The sequence below is a fragment of the Pyrus communis genome, chromosome 10 (genome assembly GCF_041283825.1).
Source record: "Pyrus communis isolate YQ-2024b chromosome 10, ASM4128382v1, whole genome shotgun sequence".
Lineage (NCBI taxonomy): Eukaryota > Viridiplantae > Streptophyta > Magnoliopsida > Rosales > Rosaceae > Pyrus > Pyrus communis.
Window position 1 is genome coordinate 29,688,177 of NC_142574.1, and position 23,545 is coordinate 29,711,721.

Here is a 23,545-nt window from a genome sequence, read left to right on the forward strand (position 1 = left end):
TGCACTGAGGGAACGTGAGTGGAGTGGGGGAAAACAAATCTGGGGAATCGTTTTTTTTTTTTTTGGCACTTTTAAATTTGTGTGTGTTGCAATAGTGACTTGAGCTTTGGGGCAAAAAAATTGACTGCAACTGCATAGGAGTAGACCATATAATGAAAGAATCAGAATCCTCTTTGTGAGTTCTCAAATTGTGTTTGTTTATCGTACATCGTGAGGTTATAAATTATTTTAAATTAAATATGAATAGTACCTGACAAAAACTAACCGTACGATATACGATGAACAAACATGATTTGAGGATTCCAAGATCCGAAGAGGATCCTCCTGGATAAGGTAAAGTCACTGTAATTTCTTGCTTAGATTTCAACAGTGATTACGTTTGAGAGGGAGAGGGGAGTGGGTTTGAGGCTGTTACAGCTGCTGTGAGGTTGGCATTAAAAGTTTAGAATGTACATAAGGTTCTCAGTACCCCTCTCAATCTCCTTGCTTAGCCATTTTCGTTCGGAAAATACTAAGGTAACTTAATTTATATACAGATTTGTAAACTAATGATCGATGTGTTATCAATAGGAATGAACACGTTTATCAACGCTTAAGTACTAATTCAATCATTAACTTTTATGTCATTTGGTTTACAAAATTTCATTTACAAATTTGATCTCTCTAGCATTTTTTTTTCGTTCAATTTACATTGTGAGCGAGACTGATTCATAATCAGCTTATTAAGGGACTTCAAATATAAATATATTGGGGGATAATTATTCAGAATTTAGATTGGAATACTCATAATAATGTACATTGTTAAGAAAATAACAGCAATCTGAAATTTTAACACAACAAAGTGTATCTAGTCTTTAAGAAATACAACAAAATCTTATCCAACTAAGTGGGTCGGCGTTGTATGAACAATAGAACGTTACTTCACTTGTGTCAAGTCTTCTGTTAACTTTAAGTCTCCCATGTCTTTTCTTGAAGACAATGTAGAGAAAAACTTGTTCAAGACAGTCAGATTATGCTCGCAAAACAAAACCTCTAGCAATTTGGTGGTTGCATCGATCCAACTTCAATAGTCACACTCAAACTTGATCTCTAATCAAACAATTATACCAAAGTTTCTCTAAGTATGTATATAATGGGGTGGCACACCAACAGATTGTTAGATATCATAGAACAATTTGAATTTACAAAACTATTGTACCACGAATTAGCAAAAAGTAACTGTGAGGAGCTGTTTATTTTTTATTTTTTGCAGGAAATCAGAAATGAAAACGAAATGAAAGTAATGTAACAAGCAAACCCTAGCCCCAGCAGGAGTAAATACCAACGTGATTGAAAGTGGTCCTCTCCAACGTCATGCATGCATATATAGATAGATATATACAGGTCATTTATGCAAAGGAATTCATTTTTTGAAAAAAAAAAAAAGAAAAAAGAAAAAAAGAATTAGGTATGGAGCTCACTCTATATCGAATTTCAATTATCCGAACTGTCTATTTTGTAAGTCTCGATTCATAGATCATCCTTGCAAAAATTCAATTCAATCCGAAACCATTTGCCTATTTAATTATCAAGATCAAATTTCATTGTTTCTTGTATAACAAAGTATTCGCTCATTTCTTTGAACAAAATTAGATGTCTTAAATATTTTCAATTTGGCTAATATTTTGTAAGAATGATCTATGAGGTACAACTTAAAACATAAACAGTTCGAATCATTAAAATTCGAAGTGATGTGAACCCCACAACTATTTTTTTTTTATTATAAAAAAACTAGGAATCCCTTCTTAAGGCTCCCTATATATATATATATATATCAAAGGTTAATATGCAGCAGTGTCCTGCATGCCACAGAACGTGTAACCCCAAGGCCAACGAAGCACGATATATACATCTTTTTGGTTCTTCATCAGTCCACTAAACAGTCTAAACCTAATAATTAGCCAGGACCATTGCCTGAATGTATTATTTAGTACAACTACAATATCCATTACGCCACCACTTCTTAATCTTACGTCCAATATTGTTCACCAAGTACATGTCATGTCATTCTCTTATTTAATGAGAAGAAAAAAAAATAAGATTTCTCCTCATTCTTGTAACCGTGTTTATTTTTAATTTTTGAATTAATTTTTTTTTTGAATAAATGATATTATATACACTAATAAACTAGGGAAATAAATTAAACTTACAACGAGTTAACAATAATGTGGTTCAAATTCGCCTATGGCGAGAATTAAACCATAGACCTCTCACTTACAAGTGAAGAATAATACTACTAGACCGTAATACTAAGTAACACTGAATCAAAATTAAATAAAAAGAAAATTAGGTAATAACACAAATATAAGCTTACTTTGTACCTCATTTAATTTTAATAAGTAAGACTGTAGCTAATGTGTGCAGAGATTATGGATGCAAGTTGGATAGGAATATCCGTTTCTGATCGATTTTGAGTAGAAATATTTCAAATATTCAATTCGATTCAAATTTGAAACTGAAATTCCGAAATCCAAAATAACCCAAAAAGAATATTATACAGGAATTGGAGTGTATTTAGTATTTTGAATCAAAACCGAAATTCAAAGACTTGAATATCTCTATTACATATACGTAATTATGTACTTATTTTATTACCAAAAAAATGAACTTATTGACTTTGAATTTGTAATACAATGTACTCAAATATGTAACTCTTTATTTCAATTACAACTTTGTTGAATATATTACATATGAAAAATGAGAATTAAAAAACTATAGTACTTTACATTATGAAGTCATACAACCCCATAATTTGAAATTTTGAAATAATCCGATGCCGAAAAGACCGAATTCGGCATGAGTTTTTAAAACTTTGATTCCAAAATTGAAAATGACATGCATTTTTAAAACTTTTTGCATTAAAATTTGACACATGTATTTTCGATCCGAGCGATAATCAGACCTAGTAGAAACGCATCTATCATTTAAGATATAAACTCAGTAAAAGAAGTTGGTGCCCATGACCATTTACATGGCATGCATTGACATGACCTCCATGTGACATTTAATCGGTGTGTTATTTGGTACAGTGAAGCAAATGTATATAGAAGCACCTATATACAGGCATACACATTTGGAGCCGTTGTAAAATGACGCACATAGTTGCTTGCTTCATGCTTTGTCTCTGGTTCAATTGAATGCATTAAGCAAGAGTTGGTGAGTGACCACCATCAGATTTTGAGTCCAATGTCAAAAACCAAGTAAATCAAAAGAGAGAGAAACTTCGAATTTTTTGAAACATGAGAACCTTACAACAACTACGCCAAGTCTTCTGTAAGAGATGAGATAAAACCCTAATGAAACCCTAAATGCCAAGGAGGAATCACGCATTTGTGAAAGAGGGAGGTGATGATTCAGGTGAATATGTACGGGATTATTTTCTGATCACTAATTTGTCCAGAGGGGAACAAGTCTCGTGAAGCTGGAGAGGCTAGTCACGGAATCTGACGGGATAGGACCATGGTGGTGGGGCTTGACCATTTCTCAGGGAACATGCATGTATGTCTGTATATATGTTGGAGAATAATATCCCCTGTAAGATTTGAGTTTATTGGTATCACCTCCCAAAAAATATGAAAAAAGTTAAAAGGACTACTGTGTTGTCCGAACTTAGTCCGAAGTGCATTGCAGTAGAGTGCCATGGGGTGTGCAGCAAAACAAGTGACAGCTGAAAGAGAGAATATTACCGCTATTTCTATCTTGAAGGAAATTGATAAAATTGGATTTCAGTGACCTATACTTTGTAGATGGTTTGAAAGTTAGGTTATTTCACTCTTAAAAAACAGAAGATCGGAGAACAACTTGCACAGATATATCGTTATTGTGATGTCCTATGCTAATGATATAGTTTTATGTGGAGAAAACTTACACATGATAGTATATCATTGACACATAACGATGTACTATGATGATGTATCCGTGCTGTAGAATATTTTCTCATGTTGTACAATATGCCTAATGTGAAAAAAAAACTTACTTTAAGTGATGAAATTGACAAGCCATGATTATAGACATGAGTTCATTCAAGTTGGCTGGACCAGCGTGTTGCTTTTCTCACCTAAATTCAACTCCCTTTCCTTGTGATTGGATTAGGATATCATTCAGATAAAAATAATAAAAACCCATGATTGATTAATCCCTGAACGTTGAGAAAAACATGATCAAAAGGAAACAAATGAGCCAACTATGGTGCTTGGAATTTCAACCTTGTGTGCATATAAAAGTTCCATTGGGCCTAGTACATAATTTTGCTCCAAGCCTCAATAATAGTTCATAACTGTTACCCTTGCTGATTTCACTATCTTTTCTAAGGCAATAGTACAAATAACAGTTTGCGCGACGAAACATGGTTCGTCATGCAAAGTCCAAAAACGTTGCAAGAAAATTAGCCCAACAAAAATTTTGTCACTTGCAAACCGTCGCACAAAGGTCATGACGACAGGGTTTGAGCGATAAAGGCATAACCTGCATAGCTCAAAAGATCTTTGCGCGACGACAACACATGGGTTGTGCAAGGTCTTTGCACGACGACAATACCTGCATTGGGCAAAAGGTCTTTGAGCAACAACAATACCTGCGTTGGGCAAAAGGTCTTTGAGCAACGACAATACCTGTGTCGCGCAAAGACCTTTTGCGCCACGACAATACTGCGTCGCAGAAAGACCTTTGCACAATGACATACCTACGTTGCGCAAAAGTTTTTGTGTGACATAAGTATTTTCGTCATTGCACAAAACCTTTTTTTTCTTTTTCTTTTTTTTTTGACAAAATATTTTTTATTTAATTTTAATTAAATTATAAACAATAATTAATAAACCAAGAAAAAGTATTTAATTATAAAATATATGAAAATGTACATACAGGCTGTCCAAACATAAAAGAAAAAAACTACAACAAGTAGTCGTCTGGGTTTGATGCATTAGGCTACAGGGTATCATCTGGGTGAAATGGTTTGGAGGTCAAAGGTGGAGTAAGATCAGGTGTTGGCATCGAGATTTGGAGGCCGAACATCTGTAAGGCCCATAAGATCATGCTCATCTTCTAGTCCTAGGCTGAAAATTAGGTTGCAATCTGGGCTTCCCGAGCATCTCGGGCCACTTCCTAGGACGCAATCTTATCATTTAGGGTTTCCACTTCCTTCTTCAGGGCGATGACTTATCATGTGGTCGATCTGGAAGAGGAGGCACCCGTCTCACATTACAAAACAAACTATCGTTAGCAAGGGTCAAATGTTGTCGAAAAAGACATTCAACCTCAATAGTAAATAGAAAATTGCACGTATATACCACCTTAAGCAGAATTTGTGTCACATCCTCATAGCCAGTCACTTATTCCTCAATTAGATTATCAACATAAAATATGAATACAATGAATGAACTCGATCTTCAATTTAAAATATTTACACTAGTGGATACCACAAAATCTTATGTTATACTTAATAAAAGTATAGATAAACTCTAAATGTTAGTGAATCTATTGTTTTAATGCGATACGCATTCTATGAAACTAGTTTCAACGATCCAATAGTCAAATTTGTTTGTATATACTTCGAGATCGCATAGGCCAAAATTCGTAAAAAACAAACATTCAGAGATCAAGTAAGGGGACAAAACTTTTCGATGAATATAAACGAAAAATCATGATTTAACGGTTATTTTAACTCCGATTTTGATGATTTTTTTACAACTATACTCCTTGACTTTGTATGAATACAATGAACTAATTCGATCGTTATTTTAACTCCAATTGCAATGATTTTTTTTAGAAAATTACGCGACGGACCAACCACGTTGCGCAAAGGGTGTTTGCAGGACACATTTGTCCGTTGCGCAAAAACCCTTTGCGTGACACGTATTTAGTCTGTCGCGCAATTTTCTGGGGCCAAACCAAGGTTTTTACCGCTTTTGTCCCAATATTGCGCGATGAAGGTACACTTTTGTTGGCTAAACAATTTTGCGCAACGGAATGCTTGTCACATCCCGGCCCGGGCCCTTACCACATTCCGGGCTCAACTCCACCATAGCACGATATTGTCCACTTTGGGCACCGACCACACCCTCACGGTTTTGTTTCTGGGAACTCACACAAGAACTTCCTAGTAGGTCACCCATCCTGGGAATGCTCTCGCCCCGTACTCGCATAACTTCAAAGTTCCTACAAAACCCGAAGCCAGTGAGCTCCCAAAATGCCTCGTGCTAGGTAGAGATGAGAATATACATATAAGGCTTACAGGATCCACTCCCCTGGACGATGTGGGATGTTACAATGCTTCGTCGCGCAAAGTTCCGTCGCACAAAATGTCCTTGCGTAACGCTTAGTTGTCAACGTTGCGCAAAATGTCCTTGCGCAACGTAATTTGCTCCATCGCACAAGTTTTTATCGTGCAAATATGTTTTTGTACTAGTGCGGGGACATTTTGTTGAGTGGGAAGAGTCAAGGCAAGTGGACAGTTGGTTATTTCTTTAGTTCATATCATCCAAAAATGTATGTACAAATGTACAAGATTTTGCCTTCTTCAACTTGCCGGCGTCATACTCTTCACAAATATGCATGCTTTCCTTTGAGCAAAAGAAAAAGTCATCATCTAATTTCTTTATGTTTATGTAACCCAATAAAGGATAAGCACTCTTTTGTAACAAAAATAAAAAAATAATAAAAAAATTGACAATCTCTTTCTTGTCAAGTAAACCAAAATCTAAATCTATTAAATCCCAGACATTGACAAAAGATGGTTGGAAAACTAGGAAAACCAAAATTTGAACTTAAAAGTTTTCCAACCACCAATCTCTGAAGTGATTCTACTGACTTCCAATCCAAGAATATTAAAATTTTATTAGATTTGGCATATACCTAATGTCTAAGGGTTGCAATGACATTGCTTCCAACAACAGAATAACATTTACTTCAAAATTTCCTATTCTTGGCTTGATTTTAGTATCACTTTTGTTTGGACTGCTATGAAACCACCACCAATCTCGAGCGAACACCGATCAAACCCTAACATTTCAACTTTTCCAACATTTCAAAACTTCTATTTGCAGGCATCAATCACAAATGTTAGCTTTCTTCAAGTCAACCCATGTGTTTTACAGTGTCTGTACTAAGTACGAAAAGTCATCAACGTGATGCATCGAACATATATCCTTCTAAATGCTTTCTAGATTTTTTCGAGGAGTTTATATAAAGAAGGCAATAAGGCTCATCCTCCCCACAAGGATGCTTGGTGTGAAGAAAAAGATGGATAGCAATCATAGCATAGCCAAAAAATGGAAGCACCTAAGCGGCGAAAACAAATGGGATGGGCTATTGGATCCTCTAAACATTGATCTCCGTCAATACATAATCCACTACGGAGAAATGGCTCAAGCTACTTATGATGCCTTCAACTCAGAGAAGACATCAAAGTATGCTGGAAGCAGCAGATATGCCAGAAAAAACTTCTTCTCCAAAGTTGGTTTAGAGAAAGGCAACCCTTTTAAGTATAATGTGACTAAGTTTGTGTACGCGACGTCGCAGATTCCAATCCCTGAGGCCTTCCTCATTAAGTCTTTGTCAAGGGAGTCTTGGTGCAAGGAATCAAACTGGATGGCGTATATTGCTGTGGCTACAGATGAAGGGAAAGCTGTGTTGGGCAGGAGAGACATTGTGATTGCTTGGAGAGGCACTGTGCAGTCCTTGGAGTGGGTTAATGACTTGCAATTTAATTTGGTTTCTGCGTCAAACATACTTGGTGAGGAAGGTGATCCAAAGGTGCACCAAGGTTGGTACTCCATATATACTTCAGATGATTCACGCTCGCCCTTCAACAAAACTAGTGCCAGACACCAGGTAAGATCACATTCAATTTGAATTAACAGTTCGTAACATAACATGAATGCCAAGCTTGGTAAGAGAATATTACACGTAAATGAGATAATTTTTAATTTTTAATGTTATTATGACTACTGGGTTTTATGTATCTAGGTCATTGAAGAAGTTATGAGACTAATAGAGCAATACAAGGATGAGGAAATTAGTATCACCATAACAGGGCATAGTTTGGGTGCAGCAGTTGCCACACTAAGTGCAATTGACATTGTTGCCAATGGACTAAACAGGCCAAAGGACATGCCAAACAAAGCCTGCCCAGTTACAGCCATTGTGTTCGCCAGCCCTAGAGTTGGAAACTCGAACTTTGAGAAGGTCTTCTCTGGCTACAAAGATCTTCGAGCCTTGCGCATTCGTAACGCTTTAGATGTTGTCCCTAACTACCCAATTTTATTGGGGTACTCCGACGTGGGAGAAGAGTTGAAAATCGACACGCAAAAATCCAAATACTTGAAGAGTCCTGGAGGAGTAGCGAGTTGGCATAACATGGAAGGGTACTTGCATGGAGTTGCGGGAACCCAAGGGAGTAAAGGAGGGTTCAAGTTGGAAGTCAAGCGTGACATAGCACTGATAAATAAAAGTGTTGATGCTTTGAAGGAGGAGTATCTTATACCGGCGTCGTGGCGTTGTGAGAAGAACAAGTGTATGACTCAACTGGAAGATGGTTCTTGGGTGCTTAAGGACCATGAGGATGATGATGATCAATTCTGATTACTTTAGATTCTTGATTTCTTGAGTGGATTTATATTTAGAAGATATAAGTTCTGTGTGTGTCTCGGTTGCACTGTCACATGATATATATGTTGGATTTGGCATTAAATCAACATGCCTAAACTAAAATAAGAATCAAACAAGGATTAAGATATCTTGGATGCAAGATATTTGGATTTGCGTTTCCTAGTTGGTTTGGGATTTGGTTTTAGTATAGGATTTGGTTTCCTATATTCTAGGGACTTTGTGTAAACCTACGACATCTATTAGTATAAATAGATGGATGTGGGATAGAGTTTTGTATGAAAGTTGTGAGAGGCATAAGTTTGTATACTTAAGAACACTTTGTGTTTGTGAGTTCTCTTATATTTGTTGGTAATCAATAAAGCTTCTGTTGTTAGAGAGATACTCATATATTTGAGAAACTCTGAAATCGTTGTGTTTTGTTTTATTGCTCGATTGTTTTTTGGTTTAGTTTACAACAAGTGCTATCAAGAGCTTAGCTTCTTAGGTGGGTTGTGACTATCAAGCAATAACAAAGACTGGAAATTCTACCAGTGGTGATGATGTTGAAGAAAAGTCTGGCACTAGTGGAACCAGGACGACGGCTCAGTGTGCTAGGTTCGAAATTGAGAAATTGAGAAATTGAGAGGGTTTGTGAAATCGGGAAAAAACACAAAGAGACGATGACGGAAGGAAAAGGTACAAGGGAGTTAGTTTGGGTACTTTTTTTTTTTTTTTTAAAAAAAGGCCAAAAATAAGGGTAAAAAACGCCTCTAGCTAACACCCTAAGGGGCACTCCAACGACGCCTTCCGCCCATTCTTGCAAAACTAAGGCGGCAACCCACCTGCCTAGCCTCTGAGGCCTCCTAGGCGCGCCCCGAGACAAGTATTTTAATACACTGCTTGCATCTCACTACTTATGTTAATTTATTCAAGGGTAAATTACATTTTACCCCCTCAATTATGGACAAAATTACAACCTCATATAACATCTTTAAAACATTTCAATTTCATACATTTACTATCATTTAATTTTAATATCATACGTTCCGTTAGAAAATCCGTTAACTCAATCGTTAAGTGATGACATAGCACACACATGGATTCACATCACTGCTTATGTGGCTCAAAAAACAAATAAAAAAATTAATTAATAAAAACAGCACATTGGGCCCCACCACCCATCCATCCACACCTTAAATCATTCCCCTCCGTTCGTCCCCTTCGTTCGTCCCATGTCTTCACCACCAAAACCTCAACTTCCCCCTCTGTCTGTTCTCCCTCAGTCCGTCCCCCTCCCTTCACCACCAAAACCACATATGCACCCTAATTCCTTCCCTTTCCATCCGTCCCCCCGCCCTCATCCCCAAAACCACATATGCACCTTTGTCCTCTAATCCAAAACCCTCGAAATCACACCCAATTCTCTACAATTCAATCTTCTCTCTCTGCAATTCAAGCTCGTAAAAACCCTAATTTCAACTTCCCCAACCCAAAGCTTCCCCCTCTATATCTGTGATTCAAGCTAAAAACCCTAATCTTCTCTATATATGCCACATCATCACTTAACAGTTAAACTAACAGATATTTTAATAGAATGTATAATATTAAAATAAGATGTTGTATGAAGTTGTAATTAAATACAAACCTGAAGGGGTAAAATGTAATTTACCTTTATTTAATTGTCAGTCTGTAAAAACAACAACAAAAAATTAAAAGACGAAATTGGAATGGAAATTTCAAAACTTTTAGCATGATCAAATTAGATTGAACAGATAATTCCTTCAAAATCTACTTCTCTTCAGCATTCGTCTTGGGTAATATAGTTCTTTCCTTTTTTTTTTTTTTTGTGTTTAAACAACTGGAGGAATTGGAATTCAACGGGGATGTAGCTCAGATGGTAGAGCGCTCGCTTAGCATGCGAGAGGTACGGGGATCGATACCCCGCATCTCCATTTAACTCTTTTTTTATTTTATTTTATTTTATTTATTTTTTATTCTAACCACCAAAACAAGAAAGTTTCAAAGTCAACCATAGGTTTTGTGGTAAGCAAACCCGGAAACGAAAATTGGACCATCACGAGAAACATGTCTTTGTGGTTGGGTCTATGAAAGAAATGGATTTTACAGAATATTGAACTAGTTGTACTCTAGTAATTAGCTAGACTAATGTTGCTTTGTTTACTGCTACTAACACGAGAACATAGGCTGTCATTGAATTGTCTCGTGTCGACAACGCTCGTCACAATAATGTTATTTGATTCTTATTACAAAGTGAGGAGAAATTTTAGAATCTGACTTTCGGACCACGTGTTCATGCAGACTCTAGACATAAAACCATGTAATAACCCCACCCTCCTCAAACCAACCTATAACTCACCACCTCTGCCACCTACACCCAAGACCATCACCAAAGGGAGGGGTTAACCATTTAAATTGATGATTTGACGACTCAAAGCAAAAGCATGACATATGGTTGATACTTATTGACTTTGATTTTATTTTAGGCCAATCGTATTATAGACAAATCAATCAATGTACCATTTGTAATTTGTCTAACGCAATAATTAACCATTGTATAAGTTGAGGGGCTGGTAAACGGCCATGGATCAAGCTTATTTTATTTTTGTTAGTATGGATGTTTTAACGTTAAAAGAGATTTCAAGTTCGAACCTCGCATTTCTTTTCAGTTCATTAAAATAATAATAATCATATGATGAAAATGAAGTAAATGATCATATCTATAAGCATGGTGATTCGGGGAAGTGATCACATCTACTGGACGCATAGAGCCTAGGGGTGCGCGGTAAATGGCCATGGATATAGCCTTGTGTTTGATGTTAGAAGAGAATCAACTTCAAAACCCTTGTCTCCCAAAATATAAATAATTATACGATAAAGGTAATTAAGCAACGACCAATTATGTACATTGAATAATGATGGTTTATCTTGTTCGTCTTAATTTTGTGTTGGGGGGTGCAAGGGGGGACACTTAGAGCTTGGCTTTGAGTGTTGGGTTTTCTACCCCCTTGTACTTCCTGTCTGTTATTTGGTTGTTTGCCTATTGTCTGGCTTTCGTTGTCCTCTTTGACATCACTTGCCCTGGTTAATACATTTCGAGTTTCCCAAAAAAAAAAAAAAAAAAAAAACAAAAGGGTCTCGTTTTTTATTTATCAAAGTACACGATCAAGACGAAGTAACTAATCATATATAAGCTAAATGGGTGTTGTAAACTGGCCATGGATCAAGCCCTTGGCAATGTAGCGATAAGCAGCTTCTGTTAAGTGAATTCCATCCCAGTTTACATAGGAAGATGGATCTTTACAGGCAGTTGATCCTATGTGTCCACACCTTGCTGAATTATTGAAATTGTATGGTCCTCCTCCTCCACAGCATGCCCTCAGAGTCCCACTTTTGAATCCTGCAAAAATTCAATAAAAAAATTACGATACTTAATACGATTATATAAAAATCGTAATTTTGATTTAATTCAATAAATAATTTCATACTAGTTGATTGATGAATGATTCTTTTTTAAATAAATAAAACAAAGATGTAATATTTTTTTTTCCACAACATAGATGTAATATATAGAACTTACCATAATGTTGAGGGGCATGGAAAAAGGGCATGGCTGCGCCATAGTAGTCAGCATATATTATGTTTACATGAGGGTATTTCTGTCTCAGTGTTGCTAGGGCACGTTTGAGCTCACTGTTATGGTATTTGGAGAAAGTATTGAAAGCCTTCAAACACCCATTTCGTTTATCGTAATAAGATCTGTTAGGGGTAGACCTGGCAATTTCTGACACGACCCGATAACCCGACACGACACGACACGAAATTAACAGGTGTTTGGGTCGACACGATAACGAATCGGGTCTTATCGGGTAACCCGATAAGCACCTGTTAAGATAACGGGTTGGGTCGGGTATACACGTGGGTAAACACGATACACGATAAGCAGAATATTATTTTTATAATTTTATAACCCTCAAAAAATACTGTAATAATTATATACATTAATTTTACAATTTTATACCCCTAAAAATTATAATAAATATATATATATATTAAATTAACTATAAAATTTATAATAATTATAATAATTATATATACTATAATAATTATACCCCCAAAATATTAAGTCTATCTATACTAATTATATATATATATATATATTAAATTTTATAAAAACTATAATAATTATTAATTAATAATTTAATATGCATGATCATGCATTGCAAATTTGCATGATTTTGCATCCATTGAAATTTGATGCGTCAGGACTCATATGTGATTTGTTTCCATTCTCAAATTTCAATAATCAATTTCTTGCCATTGCCATTTGCCAACTTGCCGCCCTTTTTGAAAAAAAAAAATGGAGGGAAAATGAAAATGTTAAGAAAAGTTGAAAATAAAACAAAAAAGTGAGGGAATTCAATTAGGGAAAGATGTTGGAGGGAAAAGTGAAAATGATAAGAAAAAGTTGAAAAGGAAACAAAAAAGAGAGGGAAAAATGAAAATTAATAGAAGTGGTGAATCTAAGTATAAATAAACTCTAAGTATTAGTCAATCTATCGTTTTACGAATTCTCCAAAACTAATTTCAACGATCCAAACCGTCAAAATTGTTTGTATATGCTTGGAGATCACATCAGCAAAAAATCACAAAAAAAAAACATTCAGAGATCAAGTAACGGGACAAAGCTTTTCAACGGTTATAAATGAAAAATCACGATTTAACGGTTATTTTAACTCCGATTTTGATGATTTTTTATAACTACACTCCTTGACCCTATATGAATACAATGAATGAATTCGATCTTCAATTTAAAATATTTACACAAGTGGATACCACAAAATCTTATGTTATACTTAATAAAAGTATAAATAAACTCTAAGTGTTAGTCAATCTATCGTTTTACGAATTCTCCAAAACTAATTTCAACGATCCAAACCGTCAAAATTGTTTGTATATGCTTGGAGATCACATCACCAAAAAATCACAAAAAAAAAACATTCAGAGATCAAGTAACGGGACAAAGCTTTTCAACGGTTATAAATGAAAAATCACGATTTAACGGTTATTTTAACTCCGATTTTGATGATTTTTTATAACTACACTCCTTGACCCTATATGAATACAATGAATGAATTCGATCTTCAATTTAAAATATTTACACAAGTGGATACCACAAAATCTTATGTTATACTTAATAAAAGTATAAATAAACTCTAAGTGTTAGTCAATCTATCGTTTTACGAATTCTCCAAAACTAATTTCAACGATCCAAACCGTCAAAATTGTTTGTATATGCTTGGAGATCACATCACCAAAAAATCACAAAAAAAAAACATTCAGAGATCAAGTAACGGGACAAAGCTTTTCAACGGTTATAAATGAAAAATCACGATTTAACGGTTATTTTAACTCCGATTTTGATGATTTTTTATAACTACACTCCTTGACCCTATATGAATACAATGAATGAATTCGATCTTCAATTTAAAATATTTACACAAGTGGATACCACAAAATCTTATGTTATACTTAATAAAAGTATAAATAAACTCTAAGTGTTAGTCAATCTATCGTTTTACGAATTCTCCAAAACTAATTTCAATGATCCAAACCGTCAAAATTGTTTGTATATGCTTGGAGATCACATCAGCAAAAAATCACAAAAAAAAAACATTCAGAGATCAAGTAACGGGACAAAGCTTTTCAACGGTTATAAATGAAAAATCACGATTTAACGGTTATTTTAACTCCGATTTTGATGATTTTTTATAACTACACTCCTTGACCCTATATGAATACAATGAATGAATTTGATCTTCAATTTAAAATATTTACACAAGTGGATACCACAAAATCTTATGTTATACTTAATAAAAGTATAAATAAACTCTAAGTGTTAGTCAATCTATCGTTTTACGAATTCTCCAAAACTAATTTCAACGATCCAAACCGTCAAAATTGTTTGTATATGCTTGGAGATCACATCACCAAAAAATCACAAAAAAAAAACATTCAGAGATCAAGTAACGGGACAAAGCTTTTCAACGGTTATAAACGAAAAATCACGATTTAACGGTTATTTTAACTCCGATTTTGATGATTTTTTATAACTACACTCCTTGACCCTATATGAATACAATGAATGAATTCGATCTTCAATTTAAAATATTTACACAAGTGGATACCACAAAATCTTATGTTATACTTAATAAAAGTATAAATAAACTCTAAGCGTTAGTCAATCTATCGTTTTACGAATTCTCCAAAACTAATTTCAACGATCCAAACCGTCAAAATTGTTTGTATATGCTTGGAGATCACATCAGCAAAAAATCACAAAAAAAAAAACATTCAGAGATCAAGTAACGGGACAAAGCTTTTCAACGGTTATAAATGAAAAATCACGATTTAACGGTTATTTTAACTCCGATTTTGATGATTTTTTTATAACTACACTCCTTGACCCTATATGAATACAATGAATGAATTCGATCTTCAATTTAAAATATTTACACAAGTGGATACCACAAAATCTTATGTTATACTTAATAAAAGCATAAATAAACTCTAAGTGTTAGTCAATCTATCGTTTTACGAATTCTCCAAAACTAATTTCAACGATCCAAACCGTCAAAATTGTTTGTATATGCTTGGAGATCACATCACCAAAAAATCACAAAAAAAAAACATTCAGAGATCAAGTAACGGGACAAAGCTTTTCAACGGTTATAAACGAAAAATCACGATTTAACGGTTATTTTAACTCCGATTTTGATGATTTTTTATAACTACACTCCTTGACCCTATATGAATACAATGAATGAATTCGATCTTCAATTTAAAATATTTACACAAGTGGATACCACAAAATCTTATGTTATACTTAATAAAAGTATAAATAAACTCTAAGTGTTAGTCAATCTTAAAAACAAAAACTCTTTATCCTTGCACATTTAATATTTGTAATAGATTAGTAGTGTATGTATTATTTTTTTTATTAGGCTTTCATTTTCGAGTGTAGATATAGTACTTGAACGAGAAATGTTTTAATGCTTTCAAGTAATATTTATGTCGCAATGTGTGGTATGTGCAAATTTAAAAAAAAAAATATATTTTTCTTAACGGGTCATAACGGGTCATAACGGGTCGGGTCACTTTACCCGTTGGGTAAAGTGACACGACCTGTTAAGGACCCGTTAAGATAACGGGTGTGACACGACACGACCCGTTAAGATAACAGGTGTTACACGAAAACGACACGAACACGACAGACACGACCCGTTTGCCAGGTCTAGTTAGGGGTTTGAAACAAAGTCAAATATACGGCTGAACACCCAATTGGCAAGTTTCCAGGCACCAACAACTCCACTGCTCCTTCTTCTATCAATGCCTGGCACAAGTCCCCAACTAATTAGGTTAATCATGTGACAAATTTTTGTGTACAATGACTTTTAATGACTAATATATACAACGATATAAGTATGAGACGCTTGTTCGTATGTAGATAACTACGTATTGTTAGATGCTAGTACTAAACATTCATGCGTGTGTGACTATATATTGTTAATGTATGATGTGACAAATGTTATATATGATGACTAATTGACTATTATTGTTATATTATTACTGATGTGACATACACTGGTGGCGTTAGTAATTGCTCCAACAACATATGGTACTGAAGCTTTGAGCTGTTTAATGTTGCCACCGACAAAGAAAGCGTAATTGTAATCGTTTCCACCTATCTCCCCCACCAGAAAGAGAGTCCTCTTGAAGTAGTTGTCACACTCTAAAAAATAAGTAGTTGTCACACTCTGAAAAATAAGCAAATAAATAAATGTGAATTAAGTTAGTAATTTAGATTACAGATTGAATTGTTACCTTGTTTGGTGCTGCAAAGTGATGGCTTCAGCTTCTTGAACCAACCAAGCTGAGTGCTCAAAGAGTCATTCGTCCACATAACCAGTCCGATTTTTCTTTGGTAGAAGAATTCTGGGTCAAGTGCAGTGGCTCCAGCAACAGCAAAGTTCACTCCATGCTGAATATCTTGGGTTTTGTTCAGTGCTAGGTAGGGTGGCAAAAGTGGCAACCCAAATGCTTCAACTAAAACAGTATCAATGATTTATTTTCATATATCTGTGTTGCTTTTGGAGTTGTTATTAGCATGCAGGCCATTAAAGAGCAATTTTATTCGTACCAGTTTTATTGACATGAATTGTGTTTACAGAAAGTAACTGACAAATTAAGGGAGGAGGAGGGAGAGGAGAGAGTTACCAATGAAATCGACGACAAGCCGTCCATCGGAGCAGCGACCGGTTGCGTGTTGAAAAAAGGTCTCTCCATAAGGGGGCTTTCCGATGACGGGAAATGCAAGGGCACCGGAGAGAAGGAAATTTCCGGTGTCGCTGAGGGAGTCGCCGAAGTTGAATATTGCCTGGTAGGGTTGAAGACTTGACGAGACTAGAGTGCTCAAACACAACGTGAGGCATGCAGAGGAGACTACAAGGATATTAATCAACTTCATTTTGTAATGTTTTGCCAATTCGATCGGAGTTTGTTTGTGTTCTTTGTGAATATATACTACTTTTTTCTAGCTACATGCATGGTTAATTAATGATGCTTTTTAGCAGTTGGAGCTTTAAATGTTATACAAGTATATTCAACTAGATTTTTGGCTGGAGTTTATGCCATTTATAGCAGCGGTCATGTGAGTTATGAGCAGGAGCAGAAGTGTCCTCCTTACCCTTACAACGGACACTAAAGCAAAAATGGCTTCAACACCATTGATATTCAAATGTCGTAAATACTAAGATTACTCTAAACCATATAGCATTGGAATGAATTTAAGCTTATTTTGTTGTTGTTTCCAAAAAAAAGTTATTCTATTGTTTTGGTTGTATTGTGAGTTTAGGATTTGCAACTAGTTTCATTTCCTTGCCTAGTTATTAGAGATTAGGGTTAGTTCTATATTGATATAGTGTTATGTAACTCAGTTAATAACAAATTAGTCACAATGCAATCTTTTAGTTTGTAACTGTCATGGTAATATTTCTTTTCAGCTAATAAAATTGTTTAAGTGCTTGTAGTTGATTTCTTCAATTTTGGTTTGATATTCCTCGTTTGTTCCTCACACTCTGATTTTCAAATCATACATCCAACAATAAAGCCTTCATGAACTAAGTTGAACCCTCTGTATACCAAAGTTAGCGTTAACATATATAATACATAAAAGTACATACGTGCATATATACTGTCCAATTTGGGTATATATAGTACAATTTTAAAAATCATGTAAGTTAATGAATTATACAATACTATACGGAAGCAAATAAAACTATTTTAAAAATAAGTACGTGTAATATGCGTATCATACACTAATTTACTAACTAGGGTGTACATCAAATTGGGATGTGGAATATCTAATTCAATCTTTGAAACTTATATTTAGTTGACAAAGAATAAAAACGTGTACTGTATTTGGGAAATGAGAGGTTTTTTTTTAGTGCTTGGAGGCTTCTTTTTGTTTTTCGTTGTTGTCAATAGACACTTCATTAGCTAGAAAAAGGGGCAAGAGCTGAAAAAAGAAAAAGAAAAGCAAAACATGCAATGTTTAATTTGGGATATGATGGCTTCAATTGGAACATGGAGGCTCTAATCATGAAGAGGATTCTCTCTAGATTCACTTTGTGGAGATTCTAAGAATTCCCACATCATAACCGTTCATTGTATATTGTGCGGTCAGTTTTCGTCAGATACTATTTGTGTTTAATTTTAAATAAAAAAGTCAAATGATTTCTTACCGCACAATGCGCGATGAATGACTAAGATGTGAGGATCCTTAGGATCCCTATAATTTGGATCCGGATGGGATCCAAATCCCTCTAATAATTCACCCAACCAAATTAATGAAAGAGCAATGCTAGGTAGACTAAATTTGTAAATTAAATTATGTCTCACTAATAAGAAATAAGCACGTTAATAATACTTAACTAATATTAATTCAATCATCAACTCCCATGTCTTTATAACATTAGTCTACAAATTTAGTCTACCTAACATTAACACATTACCCTTAATGAAATGATGCTTTTTTACATGATACAAGTGACATGTGTGGAGGGGGGTTTGATGATAACATGACCACCGGTGCAAAACCAAACACGCTTAATTACTTGAAGTATAAGCCCCTTAAAATAATTATTGATGGGATCTAAGTCTACTAAGCGACATCACCAAATGGCACAAGATATTTTCTTGTGTGATATGAATGGCAAAATAAATCTGTAGGCCAAATCACTGTTGTGAAACACAGGAGGTACTAATGTGGGGAATGGTGTAAATTCCATTTAATAAGGCCTTGGCTATCCACTGGTTTGCTGCTTCAGTAGTGTGCCGACCATCCCAGTTGATAGACTTTGCAGGGTTTGCACAAGCACTTGCTCCTGGAAGACCACATGGTGCTGATAAGTTGTAATTGTATGTCCCTCCTCCTCCACAGCATGCTCTGGAAGTATTCTCTGTAAATCCTGCAATGAGATGAATCCGATGATGAGATCACCGAGAGGTTCAACATTTGAAACACTTCAAATAGTCATGTATCTTAACAATAATTGTAAAATATTTAAAAACATTACGGTCGTTTGATGATCATGCATTACGTTTTCATTTTTCAGTTTTTTTAATATTAACTAAACTGTAGCAAACGAGTGCTAGAGAGTTGCAGTACCAAATTGTTCTGGAGACTTATACAATTGTAGCTCAGCACTGTAAACATCTCCATAAATGATGTTGACATGAGGATGAAGGCTTCGAATCTGACTTAACTTTGTCTTAAGTAGCTCATTGTGATACTCAGAAAACTTGTTTAACCAAGTAAGACAGCCAGTTAACGGGTCGTATTCACTCTCATCTGAACCCTCATATAAGGTAAGATAAGCAGGAATGCAACCAATTGGAAAGTTGCCTGGTACCAAAAGTGTCGATGCCCCATGCTGAATCAACTCCTGCAGAAATAAAAAAGTAGAACCACCAGAAGCTTACATTTCTTTAAAAAAAAAAAAGTAAAAAAAATAAAATCCTGTAGAGCTCCAGATGAAAAAAAAAAAGATTTCGAACGTTTTAACCTTTAAATTTTGATTTTTGTGTTAAAAAAAAAAATGTGCTATTGAAAATCCCACATTTCATAGCCAATATTGTAAGAAGGATGCATAACTAAAAGCAGTTATATATGATATTCCAACTCGTACATTGATGGCTGAAGCCATTGCTTCTATCACGATCGGAACATATGTTTCAACAATTTCAAAACTCTCTCCCGCGAAAAGCGGACAGTTGTAATCGTTGCCTCCAATCGGTCCCATAACAATGAGAGAACTTGAAAGGACATTCCTGCAGTCTGTAAATTAAAGGTAAAAAACATAAGTACATCATATCCAAGATGAAACCTTCAGATTCAGTTCACCAAGTTCAATTATTGAAGTTCTTTACCGAAAAGAGCAAGAAAAAAAAAGTTGACATTGTAGTTGTTTATATGTTATTCATATCATGTTTTTATACCACATTTCTATATCATTTTAAGTGGCATCTAATGTGGACAACCATATCATTTGAATTAATCAGATTTTTAAATTTAGTTCATTATTTAATAAACTAATAATTAAGAAAAACTAGTTAATTAAATGATGATTGTGGTATAGATGAGTCTTTCTCATTCATTTTATTGGATTTTGTAAATTTTTCAAATAATGTAACTGTTCATATTAAATGTTACCTAAAATAGTATAAAAAAAAACAGCATGAATAACATTACTTTAAAAGAAAATAAAAGAAAAGTTCGTTTATAGAAGTTGTTACTTCTGTGGCATTGGAAATTGTAGTCAATCACAAAAGCAATGGGGACCAGAAACGCTTTCAAAGGTAAAAAAGGAAAAAGAAATGAAAGGGAATTTGTTTCAAAAAAAATAAAAAATAAAAATAAAGAAATGGAATTTAGATGGAGGGGAATGATGGCCACCTTCTTTTCATTTTATTTGCACCATTGCACTTTATTGGTTGAGTGCCCGCTAACTGTTTAATGAAACGGGAAATAATAACTACACATTTTATTAAAAAGAATTTATAGTCATATTTAGTTATGTTTATTATTTTGTTTGATTTATTTAATTCCACAGATAAAAAAAGAAGAAGTGTGCTAGAAACTGAAACTAAGATAGATGGTGAGTGGGGACTATCAATATCAATGTACCATGTATATGTTGCTTTCAAAATTAATACCGGTGCATTATGTAATAAAAACTAGCCTGTGTCCACACACTTTGTGTGCAAGAGCAATTTGTTTGCTTTTTTTTTTATTTTTTTTTATTCGTGTTTGTTCTGCAGGGGTGTGGAGTTAAGAAGAGAGACGTAGTGGAGTGAGATGGTTTGATGACATGTGGGTGAAAGAAGAGAAAGATGCAAAGTCATTTTAATGCCCATGAATTTTCTTTTATGATAGGGGAATAGAGGAAAAAATCGTCTTTTTGCCATCCTTTAGTTAAGACGGAGAGTTTTGTTAATAGATAATATAGATAAAAAGTTAAAATCAAAGTTCTCTAACATAAAAAAGATCCTTTAGTGTACATGTCACATCTCAGTCTAGGCCTCTACCACATCCCGTGCCCAGCTTCGCCGTAGCACTATATTGTCCGCTTTGGGCCCCGACCACGCCCTCACGGTTTTGTTTCTGGAAACTCACACGAGAACTTCCTAGTGGGTCACCCATCATGGGAGTGCTCTTGCGCGCTACTCGCTTAACTTCGGAGTTCCCATAGAACCCGAAGCCAATGAGCTCCCAAAAAGCCTCGTGCTAGGTAGAGATGAGAATATACATATAAGGCTTATAGGATCCTCACCCCTGGGCGATGTGGGATCTTACAATCCATCCCCTTTAGGGGTCCAACATCCTCTTCTGCACACTTTCGGCCAGGGATTGGCTCTGATACCAATCTGACACGCCCCAACCTGGAATGTCCACCACATCACCTAGGGGTGAGGATCCTGTAAGCCTTATATGTATATTCTCATCTCTACCTAGCACGAGGCCTTTTGGGAGCTCACTGGCTTCGGGTTTCATGAAAACTCCGAAGTTAAGCGAGTAGCACGCGAGAGCACTCCCATGATGGGTGACCCACTGGGAAGTTCTCGTGTGAGTTCCCAGAAACAAAACCGTGAGGGCGTGGTCGGGGCCCAAAGCGGACAATATCGTGCTACGGCTGAGCTGGGCTCGGGATGTGGTAGAGGCCCGGGCAAGGATGTGACAAATTGGTATCAAAGCCAATCCCTAGCCAGAAGTGTGCCGACGAGGATGTCGGGCCCCTAAGGAGGGTGGATTGTAAGATCCCACATCGCCCAAGGGTGAGGATCCTATAAGCCTTATATGTATATTCCCATCTCTACCTAGCACGAGGCCTTTTGGGAGCTCATTGGCTTCGGGTTCTATAGGAACTCCGAAGTTAAGTGAGTAGCGCGCGAGAGCACTCCCATGATGGGTGACCCATTGGGAAGTTCTCATGTGAGTTCCTAGAAACAAAACCGTGAAGATGTGGTCGGGGCCCAAAGCGGACAATATCGTGTTACGGCGGAGCTGGGCCCGGGATGTGGTAGGGATGAGAATATATATAAGGCTTACATGATCCTCACCCCTGGGCGATGTGGGATCTTACAGTACATATTAGGGAAATGAGGCACCTAAATCTACATGGTTAAAAAAATATATTTAGACAAATTTGTAGAACATATTTAGACACATAAAACTGACATATTTGTAGACACAACATACAAGTGTACCTTACTATTTTGTGTGGACGAGTATATAAACAACATAACCCAAAAGAAAAGTCTTGGCAATTGACCTGAAGATGTATTGCATAAAGGTGATAGCATTCCTTTGAACCAATCCACTTGAATTCTTAGAGAGAAGTTTGTAAATACATTATAACGTCCCATTGGGTCAAGAAAGTCAGTGTCAAGTGCAGTGGTTCCAACAACTGCAAAATTCACACCCTCTTCAAGGTTGCGCATCGTTTCATTGACATTCAGGACTTCAAGATAAGGTCGTATTAGTGGAAGCCCCATAGATTCAGCTGCAAAAGGTAAAGCCAAAAAGAATCTGAGAAAGAAAAAAAGCAGATCTGTTTTTCTAATGGTAAGATAGATAAGTGGATGCACTGCACATACCAATGAGGTCTATGATTAAACGACCGTCGCAGCAGCGCCCAGTGGGGTGATGAAAGTAGGTCTCCCCATATGGAGGGAAGAAGAAATGGTACGGACCCTTATGGTGGTCAAGGGCATCGATGTAAATGTTCCCGGTATCAGCAAGTGAATCCCCAAACCCTATGATAGATGTGTAGCAACAATTCGGGTGCGGGATGATAACAACCGTAAGGAGCAGGAGGAGGACGTTCATGGTCAAACTTGCCCCAAAATACCAAGCCATGGATCTCTTTCTCTCACTTTCACTCACACGCAGCTTGACTTATATATAGATATAGATACATAGGAGACCATTAAGGGAATTAATTTTTTTTAATGGGGATTAGTTGTAGGGTTCATACCATATTGAACTTCAACAATCCAAACCGTATATTTTTCAAATTACACCTCATAGATCATCCTTAGAAAATATTAGCCAAATCAGAAATATTTGAAACATCTAATTGACTTAAAAAAAATTTGACAAAAACTTTATTGTATAATTGTTTGGATCCAAATTTACACCATCGACCCGTGTAATTAAGGCCGTTGAAATTCATTTGATCAAGATGGATGCATGCATGGGATAAAGGTGAAATTGTGAGATGGTGATGTGATGTGATTAGGATGGTTATATCTAGATAAAAAATAAAAAATAAAAAAAAGTAGG

General features: G+C 35.6%; 3 protein-coding genes and 1 non-coding gene across 4 annotated transcripts; 2 read left to right on the forward strand and 2 right to left on the reverse strand.

The window, feature by feature from the left end:
• The first annotated feature begins 7,006 nt into the window (after positions 1 to 7,006).
• On the forward strand, positions 7,007 to 9,049 carry LOC137730134 (phospholipase A1-IIgamma-like). Its single transcript, XM_068469196.2, has 2 exons — positions 7,007 to 7,866; positions 8,002 to 9,049. Exons 1-2 carry the CDS (start codon positions 7,189 to 7,191, stop codon positions 8,614 to 8,616), a joined length of 1,293 nt encoding a protein of 430 aa, XP_068325297.2. The 5' UTR covers positions 7,007 to 7,188; the 3' UTR covers positions 8,617 to 9,049.
• A 1,452-nt stretch (positions 9,050 to 10,501) lies between these two features.
• Positions 10,502 to 10,574, forward strand: TRNAA-AGC (transfer RNA alanine (anticodon AGC)). Its single transcript has one exon. It is a non-coding gene; the product is annotated as a tRNA-Ala (tRNA).
• A 1,191-nt stretch (positions 10,575 to 11,765) lies between these two features.
• On the reverse strand, positions 11,766 to 17,213 carry LOC137730323 (GDSL esterase/lipase At5g45910). The gene is made up of 6 exons (XM_068469392.2): positions 16,918 to 17,213; positions 16,525 to 16,746; positions 16,284 to 16,432; positions 15,938 to 16,033; positions 12,221 to 12,401; positions 11,766 to 12,040 (listed from the first exon to the last, which is right to left on the reverse strand). Exons 1-6 carry the CDS (start codon positions 17,165 to 17,167, stop codon positions 11,835 to 11,837), a joined length of 1,104 nt encoding a protein of 367 aa, XP_068325493.1. The 5' UTR covers positions 17,168 to 17,213; the 3' UTR covers positions 11,766 to 11,834.
• Positions 17,214 to 18,618: 1,405 nt separating this feature from the next.
• Positions 18,619 to 23,154, reverse strand: LOC137727326 (GDSL esterase/lipase At1g28600). Its single transcript, XM_068466191.2, has 5 exons — positions 22,858 to 23,154; positions 22,533 to 22,763; positions 19,890 to 20,038; positions 19,370 to 19,646; positions 18,619 to 19,169 (listed from the first exon to the last, which is right to left on the reverse strand). Exons 1-5 carry the CDS (start codon positions 23,117 to 23,119, stop codon positions 18,937 to 18,939), a joined length of 1,152 nt encoding a protein of 383 aa, XP_068322292.2. The 5' UTR covers positions 23,120 to 23,154; the 3' UTR covers positions 18,619 to 18,936.
• Positions 23,155 to 23,545: the final 391 nt, after the last annotated feature.

What these genes read in the sequence shown, in the direction of transcription:
- LOC137727326 (XM_068466191.2), bottom strand. Translation starts at nt 23,119, where the DNA reads ATGGCTTGGTATTTTGGGGCAAGTTTGACCATGAACGTCCTCCTCCTG. An exon ending in TTTAATCATAGACCTCATTG is followed by an intron (nt 22,764 to 22,857) that starts GTATGTGCAGTG and finishes TACCTTTTGCAG; the next exon opens with CTGAATCTATGGGGCTTCCA. An exon ending in CAATGGCTTCAGCCATCAAT is followed by an intron (nt 19,647 to 19,889) that starts GTACGAGTTGGA and finishes TTATTTCTGCAG; the next exon opens with GAGTTGATTCAGCATGGGGC.
- LOC137730134 (XM_068469196.2), top strand. Translation starts at nt 7,189, where the DNA reads ATGCTTTCTAGATTTTTTCGAGGAGTTTATATAAAGAAGGCAATAAGG. An exon ending in AAACTAGTGCCAGACACCAG is followed by an intron (nt 7,867 to 8,001) that starts GTAAGATCACAT and finishes TTATGTATCTAG; the next exon opens with GTCATTGAAGAAGTTATGAG.
- LOC137730323 (XM_068469392.2), bottom strand. Translation starts at nt 17,167, where the DNA reads ATGAAGTTGATTAATATCCTTGTAGTCTCCTCTGCATGCCTCACGTTG. An exon ending in CAATTACTAACGCCACCAGT is followed by an intron (nt 16,034 to 16,283) that starts GTATGTCACATC and finishes GACTTGTGCCAG; the next exon opens with GCATTGATAGAAGAAGGAGC. An exon ending in CCATGCCCCTCAACATTATG is followed by an intron (nt 12,041 to 12,220) that starts GTAAGTTCTATA and finishes GAATTTTTGCAG; the next exon opens with GATTCAAAAGTGGGACTCTG.